The sequence below is a fragment of the Chanodichthys erythropterus genome, chromosome 10, assembly GCF_024489055.1.
Source record: "Chanodichthys erythropterus isolate Z2021 chromosome 10, ASM2448905v1, whole genome shotgun sequence".
Lineage (NCBI taxonomy): Eukaryota > Metazoa > Chordata > Actinopteri > Cypriniformes > Xenocyprididae > Chanodichthys > Chanodichthys erythropterus.
Genome location: NC_090230.1, coordinates 40,726,553 through 40,746,112, shown reverse-complemented (window position 1 = coordinate 40,746,112; position 19,560 = coordinate 40,726,553). Strand labels below are relative to the sequence as shown.

The following is a 19,560-nucleotide window of genomic DNA, read 5'->3' as shown; positions in this document are numbered from 1 at the left end:
GCTGGTTGATTATATCACCTCTGTTGGCAGAAACCTTGCATGTCCAAAACCGCTACTTTTCAGGAAATGGAAAAAACACTGTATTTTTTTAATAATGAAATGCTTTGCTGTCAATGTTGATATCGTGGCTTCAAATTGAGTTAAAATGTTTTTGCGCAGAGAATGTCGGACTTATGTGTTTTGTCCATCATTAGGACAACCACATCTTAGGCAAATAAGATGGTCGTTTTGGTCGATTGGATCACAAGTGGACAATGCTTGTGTAAACAGGGTGTAAACGTTTTGTGCTTGTCCACTTTCAACCACTTCCAAAGGTAGTTGAAATCGCATTCGGCCGGATAGCTTTCGTAGTGTAGACGCTTATGTGGTCGATTGTGTTCGATCAGCCACAAAAGGCCACCTACTCTTCGCCTACTGACCTAACATGTAGACATTATGGGAAGGGCACTAGCCAGAAGGGATTTAAACTTTGTCGGCTGAAGACCCAAGTTTGGTTTGAAGATGGAAAACATGCCAAGCACAATGTTCTCTCACTATTTCTAATTTCTAACACACACTCATAGTGTTCGACGTGGTCTTGCGGCTGTCAGAGCATAAATGAACGCTGCTACTCTCCGTATAATTTTCGTCCTCTCCGGGCGCATTCATATGTAAATTGTGCAATCTTATTTTGTCCATTAGATCGAAAGATCTGAAAAAAACATACATTTACCCGCCCATATACCCTCCCCTCTAAGAAATCAGGACAGAAGTGGTTGAAAGTGGACAAAAGAGACGGATTAAAATACCAGGTTCAAAGGGATATGTGTCTCCTTCATCTACTTGTGATCCGATCGACCAAAACGCATCTTAATACCAGGTGGAAACAGGGCCTAACTCATTAGATTTTCATCAACTTACTTAAGTTTATTGTAGCTATGTGGGTGCTCAGTTTTTTTCTGTCATTTGGCCAAAATCTCATGTTATAAAAGATGAAGTGGCTATTTAAGACAGTATTGGCTTTGACTTGATGACAAATTATGGACTGAGACACTCTTCTCCGACACTACATAAAACATTAGCCTTTACCCTTGCATTGCAAACAAGCAGAGACAACCCAAAACATGTGTGGCACTTCATTCACGATAGAGGCGGTGAAGTTATGAGGTTTAGTGCCAAGGTCTTTATAATACTTTTCATTGGTTGATTATTTGCAAAACCCACAAAAAGGGTGACCAATGTAATGATTCATGTAAAAAAATGAAAATGAGATACAAGGTTTCCTCCCAACAGCAAGGATATAATGTAGATTTTGAATGGCTCAACAACATCACAGTGGGAATGGTGTTATCACTAGGTGGACTTTTGAACATTTTTAAAAGAAAATCATATATATTCTCCATGTTGAGGCAGCGGTTGCACAGTATTGAGGGAGAAGACATTGGCTTGGTTGCTATAAATTTTACTTGTTATATAATTAATAACTTATTGCAGTAAATATTGGCATGAAGCCATTGAACTAAAATATGTATTTAAAATTCATAAAAAACTGATACGTGCAGATCATTAGCCAGCTCCCTTTAGAGACTTCCAACAAGCCCAGCCAACGATCTCCTGTCCGCCAGTCCTCTCCACGGACACATCTGTTTGGGGTTGCCTGTGTATTGATTTCAACTGTGCTGCCATGGTTAAGGCTGATGGACAAGCTATTGATTGGCTTAAGTAGAGTGGTGGATTTGCTGGGTTGTTCATTATGGTTACTATTAATTTATTTATTTTTGGCTCTCATGAACATATATATATATATATATATATATATATATATATATATATATATATATATATATATATATATATATATATATATATATATATATTCCTCTGTTGTTAAAGTCTTCTCTTATTATGATTTCCTTTTTTATCCCTCTCTCTCACTAATTACAATGTTCTCTCTTAATTGTTTTCTTCCTTCATGTGTCCCGTTTCCCTTAGCCGAGACATGCCATTAAGCTCCTATCAGTGCTGAATCAGATGCCTCAGCGGCACGGCCCTGACACCTTCTTCAACTTCCCAGGACGCAGTGCGGCGGTAAGACTCTCCCTCACCTTTCACAGCAAAGCTTTTGTAGAATCATTCTAGACATTATAAGTGTTAGAATGAGACTAGTGTGTTATGATTATAGAACACCAACAACAGAAACAACACTCAAAGGGAATATTCTACCTTTTTTTTCCCCCCTACACTTCACTTTCCATAATTTGCAGAGACTATTCTATACTATATGTATATACTACTGTAAAAAAAGTCAGTAACATGTTTTTGAAAGAAATTAATACTTTTGTTCAGCCAGGATGCATTATTTGATCAAAAGTGACAGTAAAGACATTTATAATGTTGCAAATTTTTAAATTTTTTAAAAAATGCTGTTCTTTTGAACTTTCTATTCATCAAAGAATAGAAAGAATTCAAAGAATTAATTTTTAACATTGTAAGAATAAGAAGAATGTTTTTGATCATCAACATATTAGAATGATTTCTGTAGGATAATTTGACACTGAAGACTGGAGTAATGATTCTGAAAATTCAGTTTTGCCATCAAAGGAATAAATTGTAATAATATTTCATTTCAGTATTACCGTTTTGACTGTTTATTAATCAAATAAATGCAGCCTTGTTGATAATTTAAAAAACAATTTTAAATCTTACCAACCCCAATGTTTTGAAGAGTAGTGCATTTAAATTATATATTTATACATTTAAATTCTGTACATTTTAATGCTGCAGTCTGTAACTTTTTTGGTTTAAAAATGATCCAAAATACATTTTTGAGCAAGTACATAACCAGCCAGTGTTCAAAACTATCTAATTATCTTGTCTTGATTCACAACAGTAAGCTTGTAATAATGTTTTATAATAAGAGCGACATGGTGGATTTCTGCGGGAAATTCGAGCATGCAGCAGTTTGTCTGTGCGTCATTACGTCACATCCGTAAACAGAAAGGAAGGAGTCCAGGCTAGTCGGTTTTATCATGTGAGGATGCTGCTTGATCATTTATAGCGGATCATTTATAGCCTGTTCTCACAGCAGCTGAAATAATAAAATGTATCATTTTGATGGCGGATTGTAATCCAGAAAGATCCAAATGACAATCATCAGTGACAACTGGAGATTCAGCCATAGTCAAAAAGCAAAAGACTTTGGAGTGGCTACAGAAATTTAAATCTACAGGTAACACTAATATATACTAAATACTCAGTCACGCAATGCTAATGTTGTTAACATTTACAATTTGAGAACAATATAACAGTAGTAAGAATTTGCACGGTTTGACGTGATCCGAGCTAAGCAATCGTTAGATTTAATCATCATTGGCAGCGCAATTTATTGTAGGCCTAATGCTTTTTTCCTCAGTTGGTCAGAACAAAAGTGGCAGAAATGTTACTTACTTCTTCAGATTATATTTTCCAGTGAAAATTCTTATATTGGTCATACTTTCAAGACGTAGAATCTGTGATTCTGAAGTACAGTATCCACACCGGTGCGCTGACTGACAGCAAACATTAGATTCATCCGCGCTGACGAGCTGTGCCGAGGCACAACGCACGTACAGATAACTGTTCCACATATGACTGCAATTGCAGGTTTCAAACAGAGATGGCAACAAAGAGGAAAAATCACGGACTGCAGCTTTAAATAATTGTATTATTTTAAAATATTTTTTATTGAATAATTCATGTTACAAATACAAGCCTCACATTTCTGCCTATGGTTTCTCATAGACTTACACTGTAAGTGTGTACATGTTTTCATACAAACTGAGAGATAAGTTATCTCAAATTATTTAAAAAATATTGTCTGTGGTAATCGACACTATGCCACAGATGCTGTTTTAGAGCGCAAACGGTAACCCAAATTATTTAATACCACTTTACCAAGCTAAATTTATACAAAATGGTCTGTTGATTATATTTCATATTGTTCTGCAAATGTTGTTTTAATTCTTTTTGTGATTGTGCATATATGCAGCTGCTAATTTCCTTGTGTTTTGCCCCCCCGGCAGGCCATTGCTTTGCCGCCCATTGCTAAGTGGCCTTACCAGAACGGATTCACTCTCAACACTTGGTTCCGAATGGACCCACTCAATAATATCAATGTAGACAAGGATAAACCATACTTATACTGGTGAGTATAATATGTACAACACGTTAAGGAAGAGCAGAGGTACTGGTATGGCTAAATGCTGACCAGTCGTCAGTCATTAAAATGTAAATGCCAGGACTGCAGAAGCTCTAAGCGACCTAGACCAACACCTGTGAGCCTCAAGCTTCTCAGCGTGGAAGAAACACGGGAGAGCTGTGCATATGAAATATTATATTACCATTTCTGTTTGAAGTGGTAAGTGTCTCTACAGGGCTGGCCCACAAGAAGAGACTGCTAATTTAGGAGTGATGAGCCCTGCCCTATTTTCTAGTTTCCAAAAAAAGCCTGCCGTACCAGAGGGCAAACTAGAGAAATTCACAAAATTCCTAAATGTCATAAGAGAATGACTAAAGAACCTCTGGTTGTTTTTGGAAACCAGCAAGATGCCTTGCAGAGTAGCCCTGAGGATCCTTGTTAGTTTTGACCTTTACTTTAATGTCAGTGCTCAGTTCAAAGGCCCGTATTCTACACTTCTGTAGCATTTTATTCTTTAGTCTGGTTTTAATGTTACTCAAAAACACGTTGCACAAAAACAATCATAATCCCCTTTAAAATTCCCCAAAGGACATACAGTACTTGCAGAGTGCAGTTCCCATTATGCTTGGTGTCAAGAGAACAGATAGGATGATCTGTTTATGCACTCTGTCGATGGCTGAAAAATGAGTTTGAATATACAGCTTCAATTTAATTTTACATAATTTCCTGTAGCTCGACTGATAGAGCATGCCGCTAATAGAACCAAGGTCATGAGTTTGATTCCCAGAAAAGAGACATACTGTAAATGTATGACTTAAATACAGTGAATAAACTGGCATTAAGGAAGCAATAATTACTGTATATAAAAATATGACTTATATATAAATGTTTGTCAAATGCTTATAAATAAAATTAATATCTATATGGCTGTAGCAGCAGTTCTTCAAAAGAAATGTACATGCATAAATGAATGTGTGTGTGTATACATGCATTCACATATATTTGTGTGTATGTGTATATGTGTATATACACACACATACATGCACACACATATTTATTTATATATATATATATATATATATATATATATATATATGTATGTATGTATATGTGTGTGTGTGTGTGTGTGTATATTTACAGTTACAGCAATTATTGCATTACTTCTATTAATTTGTAGCGTGTTTTATAACACAGTTCCCATCTTGTCCAGTTTTCCTAGCATTAGCAGTGCACCTCGGGCTATAATGTAGTATTTGAATGGTTCTACGACATCACCGTGGCAACAGCGTTACCACCAGGTGGTCTTTTTGAATATTTGTAACTGCAAATAATGTATATCCTCCACGCTGGGGTAGCAGCGGTTGCACTGTATTGAGGGAAGAGACACTGAAGTTATAGATTACCACTTCAGAAGTCTGAGGGCCACTGACCTCGCTTAAATCAGCATGTAATCCTGTTTCCTGTTTCTATGTTACCGTGGTGAGCTCAGCATAGCATTATGTAGGCGCAGAGCGAGAGAAACAGCACCGCTTTGAGGCCCGACTGATAGCCAGTCACCTTATCGACAGCAGCCAGCGCTCCCAGCAATCACTGCTGCCAATGACTCAGTCAGCCATGTTTGTTTTCCCTCCAAGAATAAAGCCTGACATCCTCCCTCCATATTTTCAATGAGTTTTCACATCTGACTATAAAAGTGCAATTAATTTTTTTTCTGTAAAACGTGTTGAAATCAGATTATTCTGTAGCAGAGTTGTTTGAGGCAGGGAGAATGTTGTGAATATAATTAGAGTTTGTTTTTGCTGATTCATATTGAAAGAAACCCTGTGGAGTGGGCAAGTTGCCATTTAAAAATGTTGAAATATTGTTTCATATTGCCTTTTTTTAACTTCTCTTTGAATATATTCTGTTTTAAAGCCATTGTGTTCACTAATACATTTATTTTTTTCACAAAATCATTTTTTTCCTCTTTTCTTTGTCCCCTAGTTTTCGAACCAGCAAAGGGATTGGCTACTCAGCGCACTTTGTGGGAAATTGTTTAATTGTGACATCACTGAAGTCAAAGGGGAAAGGCTTTCAACACTGTGTGAAGTATGACTTCCAGCCCAGGAAGGTGAGTTTTGGCCTGTCTACACATAAGTAGACATAACTAGACTACAGCAAGGGTTCTACAGTACAAATATATAGTCTTTTCTTTTATTGGTGACATCACCTTTACTATTTTTCATATTTGGACGTTTTGAAAAATCTGAATTTTGTTGAGTTGAGGCCAGTATCCAGCAGTCTAGCGACCACATATATGTGAAACACACTAAAAAACATCTTGACAACTGCAAAGCAATACCCTGGCAATGCATTTAACATTTAGTTGCAAGTTTTCTTCAAGATTTTCTTTGGACCATAATCTATTTATATAGAAATCTAGATATTTATTGATCTTATTGTAAACGATTCATCCATGCATATCATTGCTGTTGGGCGAAAACCTTGTATCTCCATGTTTCTTGTGACTAAACTTCATAACTCCATTGGAACCTCAAACTGTCGGTAAAACCTCATAACTTTACCCCTCCTCCACATTTTGGACCATCTGGTACTGGTTTGCAATGCAACCAGTGAATCAAGAATTGGTTGTTTGAATAAGTACAGTGTTTTATTTACTCAAGAAACACTATATATATACTGTATAAAGGCTAAAGTTTTATGTATTTTTTGAGAAGCGGAAAAGCGTGTTTTAGTCTAACATTTACATTTATTCATTTGGCAGAGGCTTTTGTCCAAAGCAACTTACAAGTGAGGAATACAACATGTGATTCATCGTGAAGAGGCGAATAGTCACAAGAAGTGCTCACAATACAAGTTTTAGACATTGCTTAGAGTAGCATGAGCATGAGGGACCTTTTTGACCTTGTAAATTTGAATCAAAATCTATTTAGTGATGTATGCCGGACTTCTCCAAACATTTAGCCTGTATAAACCCTGTCCCTTTCACACAATCAGCTGCCAGCTCACATTCAAATCTGCCTCCATCCAAACAACAACCGATAGAAAGAACCACAAGTTTTTCTTTTCTATAATCGGTTTCACTTGGATTACAATATGGAAGAAAGATTTGTCGCTACTTCGGTTACATCACAGCTTTAAATAAATATGATAAATTGGATACTAGGGTGAAAACAAACATGAAATCAAAGTGTGATTTTTTTATTTTATTTATTTTTTTTTTTTTTACACAACAATTACAATGGAAAATGACTTTTTTTTCTCTGTACGGACTTACAATGGTGATTTAATATGAATTATATTGTCCTGAAAATTATTTCTGGGATGTGAATGAATAGGCAATCAGCACAAATAACTGTATGAGCCTCTAGGCGGCAGCAGCTGTATAAAACCACACCTGTCTTCTCACTCTCTCTGCCTTTTATCTTTGCACAAATTTGATGTGTCCACTGAGTCAGCAATACCTGAAGCCCTTCTGACTTGTTAGCTTCTGCATTTATGTACAGAAGGAACAAAGTGAATTCCAGAGGGATTTATTCCCATAGCGCTCAAGATCTGTGTTTATCGCTTTCTCTTTATTCTTTTCTCTTTCTGTTTTTTTTTTCTTTTTTTTCCTCACTCAGAGTAGGCTGATACAGCAACATCTGGTTTTTGATAACTTGGCTCCTCTTATTGTCCCAGTGGGATGAATTCGGCTCAGTCGCACAAGTTGTTAAACGACAAATGAAAATCATTTTGGCAAGGGGTTGTTTGAATATGATACCTCATCCTGTCTGCTCACAGGGAGGGTTGTGTGCCAATTAGAATGCAAGCTATACCCCTTCGCCCAGAAACACACACGCTAGTGTGAGAAAATGTGTACTTGGCCTAACAATGAACTTCACAACTCACCCAATTAGTCGGCACTTTGTTTTACTATTGAAACAGAGTGCGGTGGGACAAGAGTGCTGGATTTTAATCAACCACTTTGTTAGTGACTCTTAGATTTATATTAAACTTCCTTAGATATTAAAGAGGGGAAGAAAAGAGCCAAAACAAGGGATCAGAGAGGATCATAGAAGTGAACAAAAAAGAAATGTAATTAAATTGAACTGAGCTAAAAGATCTGTCCAGAACTTAAATAGTGCAGTTGTTCACAGCTTGTTATTAGTCAATGGAGACCAAGGGCTCACAAGAAAAGTTCAGCAATGGAGGACTACTCTAGGGCTGTGATTTGCAAAATCCAAAGCCTCGTCTAGACGCAGACGGCCCTCTCTTGCATTTATGTAAAATCTTAACTGGCATTAAAAGCTATGAAATCTCAATTATGGGATGGATTTTCAGTCTAGCAGATTTTGGCTTATCCTCCCCTCCACCTCACTCGAGCTAATATCGCCTTACATTTTAATAACATGCTAGGAAGGTGGAGAGGATGTTTGGGAAATTAGAACTTTAAGGAAGTTTGCATCATCTAAATCTCCTGATTTGTGACGGGCCACTCTAATTTCCTCAGCTCATCCTTTTGGGCTCCACCCTGCGTGATCAGTTATTTATTTGAATTACGGATACACGGTTGACACTTTTACATGGTCTGTGGTGTTGTATTCCTCACTGGAGAGCTTTCACATGTCAGGGCTGTGATCTTTAATTCATATGCCAAAACAGCTTTTAGCATTGCTGCAATCAAACAGAATGATTCTGTTTCAGTAAATTTAGCTCTCGTTTTAGAAGCATGTAATGAGATGATGTTTTATGTGCTTGATCTTAAAATTGAACACATTCATTTTGGAGCTGGGTCATTTCCACTGAATTTTCTTGGTCCAAAGATTGAAGGAATGGTTCAGAATTTTTGAATACTGAAATAAGCATTTTATGATATAGGCTGATCCTTTCATCCATAAAATTAGGCACCCCTTAAATATGATATAAACTCAAAATTGTAAGAAATAAATTGAGAATTGTGTTCAATACAATCACAATTATTAACTCAAAATTACATGAACTCATAATTGTGAGAAATGAAGTCAGAATTGTGTGCTTATAAACTCTCAGTTCTGAGGAAAAAAGTCTGAATTGCGAGATGTTAACTCAAAATTGAGTATATATATATCGAGAATATATATATATATATATATATATATATATATATATATATATAGAATATATATATATATATATATATATATATATATATATATATATATATATTTGGAAGTGCAGCAGTAGGGTTCCGGAAGTAAAAATTCCATCCATTTTCTCCATAGGGAGAAAAAAATATTTCATCTTATTTTTAAAATAATCATGTTTAACAGTGGAATTCTTGGTGGAAAAACTACATTACCCATGATGCTCTACAGAGAATTACACCAATCAGATTCAAAAAAGCACCAAAATAGCTCTTTAGCTCTTCCTACTCCATGAAGCACCACGAATAATGTAATTGAATCATTCTCTTTACACTCTCAAAATACTTGTATAATATATGCATATTTTGCAATAAACTTAAAATACATTATATAATCAACATTTGTAATCCATAATTTTTAATTTGATTATGCTGTTCACAATGCTTCATGGGATTGTAGTTCCTTCCCTCACTAAAGCTGTTAAGTACACAGTCTTGCAGCTTTGTCTTTTTGTCAGATTTTCAAGAACTTCAGATCAAAGTTTCTAATGTTGTGATCAACCTCATTGCTGATTGGCTTGATTCATTGCTTAACTCTTTAATGAGGACTTCTTTTTTTTTCAATTGTTATGGAGAAATTGATAGGGAAAAAACACTACCGAAACCAGTACCACTGACTATTACTTTTTTAATGTACTTTCTTTTATTCTGTGGTGGAAATGGTCTTCCATAAAGAACACTGTGTTTGCTAATATACCTTTAAGACTTACATAAATGACCTTTTATGCTTGACTGAGTGGGCTATGTGAATGCTGAATACATATTTCTACTTCCTGTCTTCTCCTGCAGTGGTACATGATCAGCATAGTCCACATCTACAACCGTTGGAGGAATAGTGAAATCCGTTGCTATGTCAACGGCCAGCTGGTTTCCTACGGCGACATGGCATGGCACGTCAACACCAATGATGTAAGTGTTTGTGCTGCTAGCAGCTTTGCCACCTTTTCACTGCTTTTGCATTCTCGTTGTTTTCCGTACACAGCCTCGAGAAGCACATGATAATCTCGGGTTGCCAAAATCATGAACTTACAATCAACCTTTTTTCCTCAGCTTTAAAAATAGAGTCCAAACAAAATGCGATTAGATAAGCACTTGTCTCTACGGATCAAAGGGATATGGATTAGCCATAGTACCCCTCTTTCCCTAAGGCAAACCTTTAAAGTACATTGTGACTAGACTAGCTAAAGTAAATCGGAACAAGATGACCAGAAGATAGCAAGTAAACAGCTCCAGAGGGCCTTTTCAGAAAACTCTCAATCCGCTGAACTGATAAAAAGCTCCACTTTTGGTGTCTGTCTTTCTGGGGGTTTTTTTCTTCCTTTATCCTTATTCTCTTCCTCTCTCCCTTCCTGCAGAGTTATGATAAATGTTTCCTGGGCTCTTCAGAGACTGCGGATGCTAACCGGGTGTTCTGTGGGCAGCTCGGTGCCGTGTATGTCTTTAGTGAGGCGCTGAACCCCGCACAGATCTTTGCCATACATCAGCTCGGACCCGGATATAAGGTACAACCCCTGAGATCACTTCTGAGAGAGTGTCTGAATGTATAATGGTCATCCAGGTAGATTGCTGTGCTGCTGTGAGATACTCCACCATCTTAACTGCTTGATTGTTGAAGTACAAAATTGGCATTTTGTGTTTGACCAAATACTTAGTGTGAAATTACACTCCATGCTGAGAACATTCAGATGGATTAGTTCTGAAACTGACAGGCGGTGTGTGGTGAGAAGCAGGGCGGGGTCGAGAGCCGCGGGAACGGAGTGAGGCCCGTGGTGTGAGTGTTAATGAGCATCACCCACGTGCCACACCAGTCCCGAGTCCCACAGAGGAGCTCGGCTAGATAAAAAAAGGAGTGAGGACAGTAAGGAGCAAGAGAGGTCCAGGCCTGGGACTGTTGTTTTGTTTTAGTTTATGCGACAGTCGTCCATGAGGGTCTGCCACTTTACTTTCCTGTTGTTCTTTGTTTTATTAAACCTCTAAAAAGTGTTTTTTTAAATTACATGGGCAATCACTTTTGAATGCAGCTCCTCAGATAAAGAGACAGAGGCAATAAAGACCAGTATTGCTATAAAATACAAAAACGATACAAAAGTAAATTAATAGAACATAATAAACGTAAAAATTTGTCTTGATATTTGACACAGCAGTGATAAAATAACTGACTGTGCCACTCACCTCTAATTCCCGTTGTAATCCGTAGAATCCATACTGACCACATCTACTCACGGCCGCATCCAAATGTGCTTGGCTTATTTTTTGTGTTAGCTACAACGACACCTTCTGCGTTCATCTGCACATCCATAGTTGCATCTCAAATGACGCACTATACACTAGACGCTTATACACTATGCATTGATACACAATGTACTCATCCATGTAGTGTATGAATGTTATAAGGTTATTTTGTCATTCAACATCGAAGTCTAATAGCCCCTCCCCCTCCACTGCGTAACTAAAGCCGCGACAGTTGAGTGCATAAAGTGTCCAACATTCCACACTTCACTTTGTCCCATTAATTTAGTGCATCATCCGGGTATTTTCCGGGAATTTTCTGTTTGAATGCCTTAAGGTCACACTGCACTTTTTGTTCCATTGACTTCCATTCAAACGCATGCAAATGCGTCAGACCGGAAACGCAAGCTCGTGCGAAAGATTTTGCATTTCGCTGCGTTCCAAAGTTCAAGTTTGGCGAACTCTGACCTGCGAATTCGCATCACGTGAAGACGTGCGACCAGTAGAAGATCGATTCGTCACGGCATGACCTCTTGGCTGAATTAAAAGAATTATATTTTTGCAGTAAAGTCAAGTAGGTTCTGTATTTTTACATTTTAAATGTATTACTTTAAGTTATGTGTCTTATTCATGTTTATAAAAAAGACGCTGTAGACCGCTACTACATATCACGACCGTTACAGCATCCGGAAAAAAACTGCACGTTCAAAGTCTAGTGTGACCGCGGCTTTACTCGCACTATTCATACTTGAAGGGGTACTTCACCCCTGTAAAGATGAATGTGTATTTAAATTTGTTCATTTATGTAGTAGAAATGTGAAATTATTTTTGAATTTGGAGCTTTCTAGACTGAGAAAAGGCAGAAAATGTATTTTTGACTAATGTGGATGAAAGACAACAACTCCCAGAATGCACTTGTTTTGCTGCCCTTGCGAGGCCACGCCCAAACCACGCCTATCGGTTACAGGCGGCATTACCAGGAAAATTCAAAAACCTTCACTTGCTTTATTACATATTAATTCTATAAATCGTGAGTTAGTTCATACATTTACGACGAAATGGTGCTAAACTGCTTTGTACCTGGATGTACATGCCTCAAACGCGCATATGTATGGGCGTGGTGAAAAAATGCGGAACTACCTGCTATTACTGGCTGTAGTTTTAAGCCTCTGGCCAAAAAAGCCTCCGATGAATGCAAAATGACGATTTTTGCATCATCAGAAGCTTTTTTTACAGAATAAAAATGCATAAATCTCTCATCTCGGGCTGATATGAAGGGGGAAAGCACGGTAATTCGAAAATACTAGTGGTATTCTACTAATACAAAGCTTAATGCTAAATCCTGAAGTAACCCTTTAAAGCTGCAGTCCATAAGTTTTGCCTCTCTGTCGCCATCTCTGTTTGAAACCTGCATTTGCAGTTATATATTTTGTTCTGACTAACTGAGGAAAAAAAAGCATTACAATAAATCGCACTGCCAATGGTGATTAAATCTAACGATCGCTTAGCTCATATCAGCTGCTGTGAGAAAAGGCTATAAATGATCCGTCTCACATGCGATATAGCCTAGTTAGCTGGGAGTCGTTCTTTATGTAAACAGATGTGACGCAAAGACGAATGGCGACATGCTCAAATTTCCGGCGGAAACCCACCAGTAACACCTGAATTATAAAACATTATTATAAGCTTAACATTGTGAATCGGACTAAGGTAAGGAGATCGTTTTGAACACTGGCTGGTTATGTACTTGCTCAATAATTAATTTTGGATCATTTTTATTCAAAAAAAGTTACAGACGGCAGCAGCGAATTGGAACGCACCTCATGTTTGTTTCAATTGTCTGTGTTCTGAGTTTGTGGTGTTTGGAATGATTTGGTCTGATAGTGATCCTCAGTTGTCTAGTGTGTGATGCCCAGTTTTTCCTCTGTAACCATTTACAAAAGTCAGCAAGTATATGATGCACTGATCTATATAAATGTGTCATTTGTGGAAATCCTTATTTTTTATTTCTTTGACATTTTTTTTCTTTGATATTTTTTACTCTTTGTGAGTGTTATCTCTTGCCGAACCTTCAAAAAAGCGCTCATGCAGGAGTGCATCTATGAAATAGAGATTTTTTTTCTAGGTGCACTGATAAAAAGCCCTGTCTGTTGCATTGCATTCACGCAATCTGATTGCGTTCCAGTTTTGTGTGCAGCGTGTCTGAGAAGATCAGTGAACGGTCATTGGGCAGTCAATGTCTGTCTATGGCTGAGACAACTATTCCTGAAACATGTGCCGTGCTAAAGTACTTTCTCATTACACTGGCTCTACATTTCCCTGACAGATCTGTTAATAATACCTGATGTTCCACTCTCTTCTCTCCTTCTCGTTCATTAACCGGACTCTCACCTCTCAGACGTGCTTGTCTCTCGGGTCTATGTGCATGTGGGAGCTGATTGCTGCTTCTGCTTGATGAGCTCAAGTGTTTATGCCAAAGCAGCGCTTGAATTAGATGAACCCTTAAAAAAATCCCTCCTCGGTTTAAAAACAAAGAGTAAAGGATAGATGATTGATGTTAATCGCAGTCTCGTCTTTTCTGCTTGACCAGTTAATGGCTGTGTTTCAGAGAGGAGCGTTGAGGGGAAATACAAGCCGTCAAGTTGGATTTTTCTCTCTTAACGAAAAAAATCTCCCGCACAATGTTTCTGTCCAGCCAAGCGCGAGGCTCCCTAATTTAAGCTAAGCTCACAGGAAGCATGCGGACAGGGCTTGTTTACCCGGGTCAGATGATCTGATGATTATAAGCAGCTTTTGTTTACTTGAGTCAGATGATGTTGTTGTACATTATGGCTAAATGGACAGATTATTAACAGCATCTCTCAGTTCTTATCTCTGGGTTGTTTTTTCATCAGGCAAAGCACAGCTTGTTTTGGTTGCTGCTATATAGGACTGGCCGATATATCTAATGTTTACACCGAACTTGCTGTTGATATAATATCAAGCAACATGATATATCTATCTCTATGTGCTCTCTAAGTTCATTAATTTAATTAAAGTACGTTTTCTAAAGTCTACGTCATTAGACTAATTTCACAACTTTTGCTTCACTCAAAAGTGTGTGTTATTTGAGATGTTTTAATAGATCTTAGTAAACTTCAGTAGCAGAAACTGTGTTGGTTCATTTCACTTTGGTTCAGTTTGATTCGTTTCAACTTCACGAATCAGCTTCGACGCTTTACGAATCTTTTGTTTCAAATCAAGTCACGTGATTTCAGTTAGCGAAGCTTCGTTATGTCTTAAGTGTTTCGCAACGTTTCAAAATTTCAGTGGTTCATGTGACTTTGACGCTCCGAACCACTGATACAAACAAGATTTGTAAAGCTTCATGAAGCAGTGTTTTGAAATCGCCCATCACTAGATATTGTTGAATAAAGTCATTATTTGGTTTTTTTTGGTGCACAAAAAGTATTCTCGTCACTTCATAACATTAAGGTTGAACCACTGTAGTCACATGAACTGTTTTAAATACGTCTCTAGTACCTTTCTGGGCATTTGAAAGTGTAAATTAATTTCCTGGAATGGAGGCCTCACTGAGCCATTGGATTTTATCAAAAAATATCTTAATTTGTGTTCCGAATGAAGGTCCTACAGGTGTGGAACGACATGAGGATGAGTAATTAATGACAGAATTTTCATTTTTGGGTGAACTAACCCTTTAAGATTATTTTAAGGAGAGATTATGAACCTGTGACAAGGCTCTAAAATAAAGTGATAAAGTGGTAGTTGTGTGGACTGTCAATGGAGGGACAGAAATCTCTCAGATTTTATTTAAATTGTCTTCATTTGTGTTTCACAGATGAATGAAAGTTTTACATTTTTGGGTGAACTATCCCTTTAAATTAAACCAGGATAACAGGGACAGAAAGTCTCCTCATTAAATCTGAGAATTAAAAAGGAAAGCATGTCATACTGTTTCTCTTCCTCTCGCACTATTGGCACAGAGAGCTAACTGCATCTGGAATTATTGAGGGATTTTTAATTATTAATCCTTGGACCCACGCGGCTAAAAGTTCCCTGGCGCCTGATTGCAGCTCACTCTAGCTATAGAAGAAAAATCAAGAGAGCAGAGAGTGTGGATTATTCATGGGCTTTATGTGTGTGTACGTTCTCTGATGTGTGTACAACGCTCTGACGCTCTGTTAGTGGAGAGAGACCTGATGTATGCAGTGAATGTTATTGTGTTACTTTATATTAATGTTTTATTATGAAGTTGATGTGGACACTCGTCTTCTGTGACCAGTAATTAAGCCCCGCCTTCTTTGATTTGATTGGCCAGTTCACTCATGACAGTGATGAGCGCTGTTAGACCGCTGAGGCAGACCAGCCTAAAAATGTAACTTTTAAAACTTTTTTTTTGTCATCCTAACAACAAACAGAGCTGTGAATAATGGAGTACAGCAGAGCAGCATCAGTAATATCAAATATTGGGTGGTACAATTTGGTCATTTCTAATTATTGTCTATGGTGGTTACGGCCCTGTTTTGTCAGGATTCTTTGAAAGTTTAAAAGAACAGAATTTAGTTGAATTACAAATCTTTTGTATCAGTATAAAAGTTTTTAATGTAATTTTAATCACTTTAATCTGTCTTTGCTGAATAAAAGCATTAATTTCTTTCAAAAGAAAAAATCTTACTGACCCCAAACTTTTGATCAGTAGTGAATGAGACAGTTTGCAACATGCAACAATAAATGATACAGATACTGTAATTAGTATTCAGTATTGCTCATTTCATTGCTTGTTCATTTCAACCCCTTGTATATATTATGCAAAGATTTCAAATAATAGTATGCTACACTGATCACATGACCTCAGTAGACTGCATGTTGGAATAAACACCATCTGGTGAAAAGCAGTTATTTTGTATTATTAATTTAATTTTGTGTGAAAATGTCAACTTTTGGAAGTCTGATTAAATAATGAGTCAAGGAAAAGATGTTAAAATGCATGGTTGATTGGTCACACTTCAAATGAAGGTCAATTGTATATGCTCTGTATACTGCATATTTGCAGATATAGCAGGGAATTCATGCATGCATAAAATGTACAGATTCACATACTGTACGCATACTGCGTACTAAAAAACTAGAATGTCGTGGATTATTTTGTTAATATTACATGCATATAATTTATGTGGAAATTCAAGGCTAAAATGTGTGTGCTCATTTGTGTCCTTAGCTGTCTTGTCTGTGAAAGTTTGGGTGAGAGTGTGTGTTGCTGCTGCAGCCAGTTGATGTGGTCCTTGTACCAGAGGAAGTCCAGATGTCTGGTCAGCATGTGACAGCCAACAAGCTGCTCTCTGGCTGTGTGTTGCCGTGGTAATTAGTATGTGAGGTATGGGGCACTTGGCATTGTCGCAAAGAGAGCCGTCTGGACTGGCGCCTTTGTGTGTGTGTGTGTGTGTTTATAAGTTATATAGATCATCAGAGTGTATGAAAGCTCTGCTGGATTCCAGTGCTGTTAGTCTCTGTCAGCTCTGCTGGTGCGGCTGTCCTCTCATGGGATTGCAAGGAGCAAAAGAGAGCGAGACGTCAAGGAAAAAGTGTGCTAGCTTTGCAGCATGAGATATCAGCCATAGGGTGTGTCGAAGCAGTGACCCATTTCCCAGACAGCTGGTTGAATTCGCCAGTGCTGCTGTGACCTCTGTGCCTGACCATATGACCATATTAATGGTCATTCTCAATCTCTCTCTTTTTTCATAGTGTATGTGATTCTGACCTATAGTAGTTGCGGTTTGGATACAAATTTGATGCAGTGTGTCTCCAGAAGTAAGATGAACATTCTTTTTGGGATGTTCTCAGGGAAAAGTGGTAAATATTAGAGATGAGTCAGATGAGTGGTGAAGATGATGGTCATAAAACAACAGACAAATAATTAAAAGTTCACTCTTTAGTTATTGTTATGTTGCAAAAATACTTATTTTAGATATATTTTTTTGTGTTATATGTAGATTTTTTTTAATGCTTTAATTTGTGTGCTAATTGTCAGGTTGGGTGGGTGGTGGAAGGAACGAGGACTCAATTGCAGGGAAGAGGGCTTTTATTTATAATAAAAAAATAAAACAAAAACACAACAAAAACAACCCCGAGGGGGAAAACAGACTAACTTAAACTTGACTTGACTTGACAGGGACTAGACTTGACTAGACTTGACTTGACTAGGCTAGGCTAGGCTAGGCTTGAAGACACACAAGGAGAAATACGACAGAATAAACGACAACGAACCAGCACAGGACTGCAAACACAAGGAGAATAAATAGGAGAGCAAACAAGGCAGGTAATGAGGGAGGACAGGTGGGGCAAATCAACCAATAATGAGGTAACAAGGTGGGCGGGGTCAAGACAATAGACATGAGAGCACATGGCACAAAGAAACACATGACAAGCCATGTGCTCACACCAAAACAAAACAAAGACACAAGCACATGGCCAATGAAGACAAAATCACAAGCCATGTGCTTACACAAGACGAGACATGAACACGTGACTATGAAAACTCATAAGCCACGTGTTCACACAAAACAAGACAACATGAGAGCACGCAGCCCGTGAAACAGACTGCGTGCTACACAAGACAACACCACAACATGAAAGCACGCGGCAGATGGAAATAACCGCGTGCTACACAAAACATGAGACAAGAGCGCACGGCAAGTGAAAGTACACACAAACCGTGCGCTCACAATAAAGACAGGACTGGGAGCGCGAGTGTCCGAATCCCGACACGAAACCGAAACCAAACTAGACACGAGTGCCGGGATCCGAACTTCACGCTCCCAACATGAAACAAGGCACGCAGACAAGAGAGCGCACAGCCCCGAGAACACTCGAGACTGTACGCTCACACAAAAACACGACAAGAACGGGAGTGTCAGAGCTCTGTCACAAAACCAAGAAATAAACTAGACCGAAGTGACAGAACCCTGACACTACCCCCCCTCTAAAGGGACGCCACCTGGCGTCCCCTACGAGGGACACAAGACAAACATGACAACATACACGACACAAGACAAAAACACACCAACAAGACAACATGACAGAACATCAAAACACAAAGACAAAGAGGGGAGGGAGGGAGGGGAGCCAAGTCAGCCAGCAAAACAAAAACAGAATGTCTTAAGGAAACCAGGGAGGGACGGGAGGGTTGAGCCAGGGAGGCTCAGGCAGGTCTGGGGTCCCAGCTGAGGGCCAGGGAGGAGCTGGAGGGACAGACCAGGGCGGGACCGGCGGGACAGACCAGGGCGGGACCGGCGGGACAGACCAGGGCGGGACCGGCGGGACAGACCAGGGCGGGACCGGCGGGACAGACCAGGGGGGCTTCAGCTGGTCTGGGGTCCTGGCTAAGGACCAGGGCGGTACTGGAGGGACCATCCAGGCAGGCTCCAGCAGGGCAGACAGCTTGGCAGGCGCTGGCAGGGCAGACAGCTTGGCAGGCGGCGGCAGGGCAAGGCGCTCGAGTGGCGCTGGCAGGGCAGACCACTTAGCTGGCGCCGGCAGGGCAGACAGCTGGGGTGGCGCCGGCAGGGCAAGGCGCTCGGGTGGCGCCGACAGGGCAGACAGCTGGGGTGGCGCCGGCAGGGCAAGGCGCTCGGGTGGCGCCGGCAGGGCAGACAGCTGGGGTGGCGCCGGCAGGGCAAGGCGCTCGGGTGGCGCCGGCGGTGGCGCCGGCAGGGCAGACAGCTGGGGTGGCGCCGGCAGGGCAAGGCGCTCGGGTGGCGCCGGCAGGGCAAGGCGCTCGGGTGGCGCCGGCAGGGCAAGGCGCTCGGGTGGCGCCGGCAGGGCAAGGCGCTTTGGCGGCACAAGAATGGCCTCTGGGGTTGGAGCGGGCTCACGGGTTGGACCGGGCTCTGGAGCGGGCTCTGGAGCGGACTCACGGGCTGGAGCGGGCTCTGGAGTGGCCTCCGGGCCATGAGGGACGGAGGAAGCCTTCCTCCTCCTCTTCCTCCTCTTGTGAGGGTGAGGCAGTGGCACT

At 39.6% G+C, this 19,560-nt stretch overlaps 1 protein-coding gene across 1 annotated transcript in view; it reads left to right on the top strand.

The window, feature by feature from the left end:
- The window catches only part of nbeaa (neurobeachin a), a 157,800-nt gene that overhangs the window by 69,875 nt on the left and 68,365 nt on the right, over positions 1–19,560 (top strand). Inside the window, exons 4-8 of the mRNA XM_067397734.1 lie at positions 1,972–2,067; positions 4,041–4,162; positions 6,140–6,266; positions 10,110–10,229; positions 10,676–10,822. Of these exons, the coding sequence (XP_067253835.1) occupies positions 1,972–2,067; positions 4,041–4,162; positions 6,140–6,266; positions 10,110–10,229; positions 10,676–10,822 (612 nt within the window). The remainder of the gene's footprint in view (positions 1–1,971; positions 2,068–4,040; positions 4,163–6,139; positions 6,267–10,109; positions 10,230–10,675; positions 10,823–19,560) is intronic.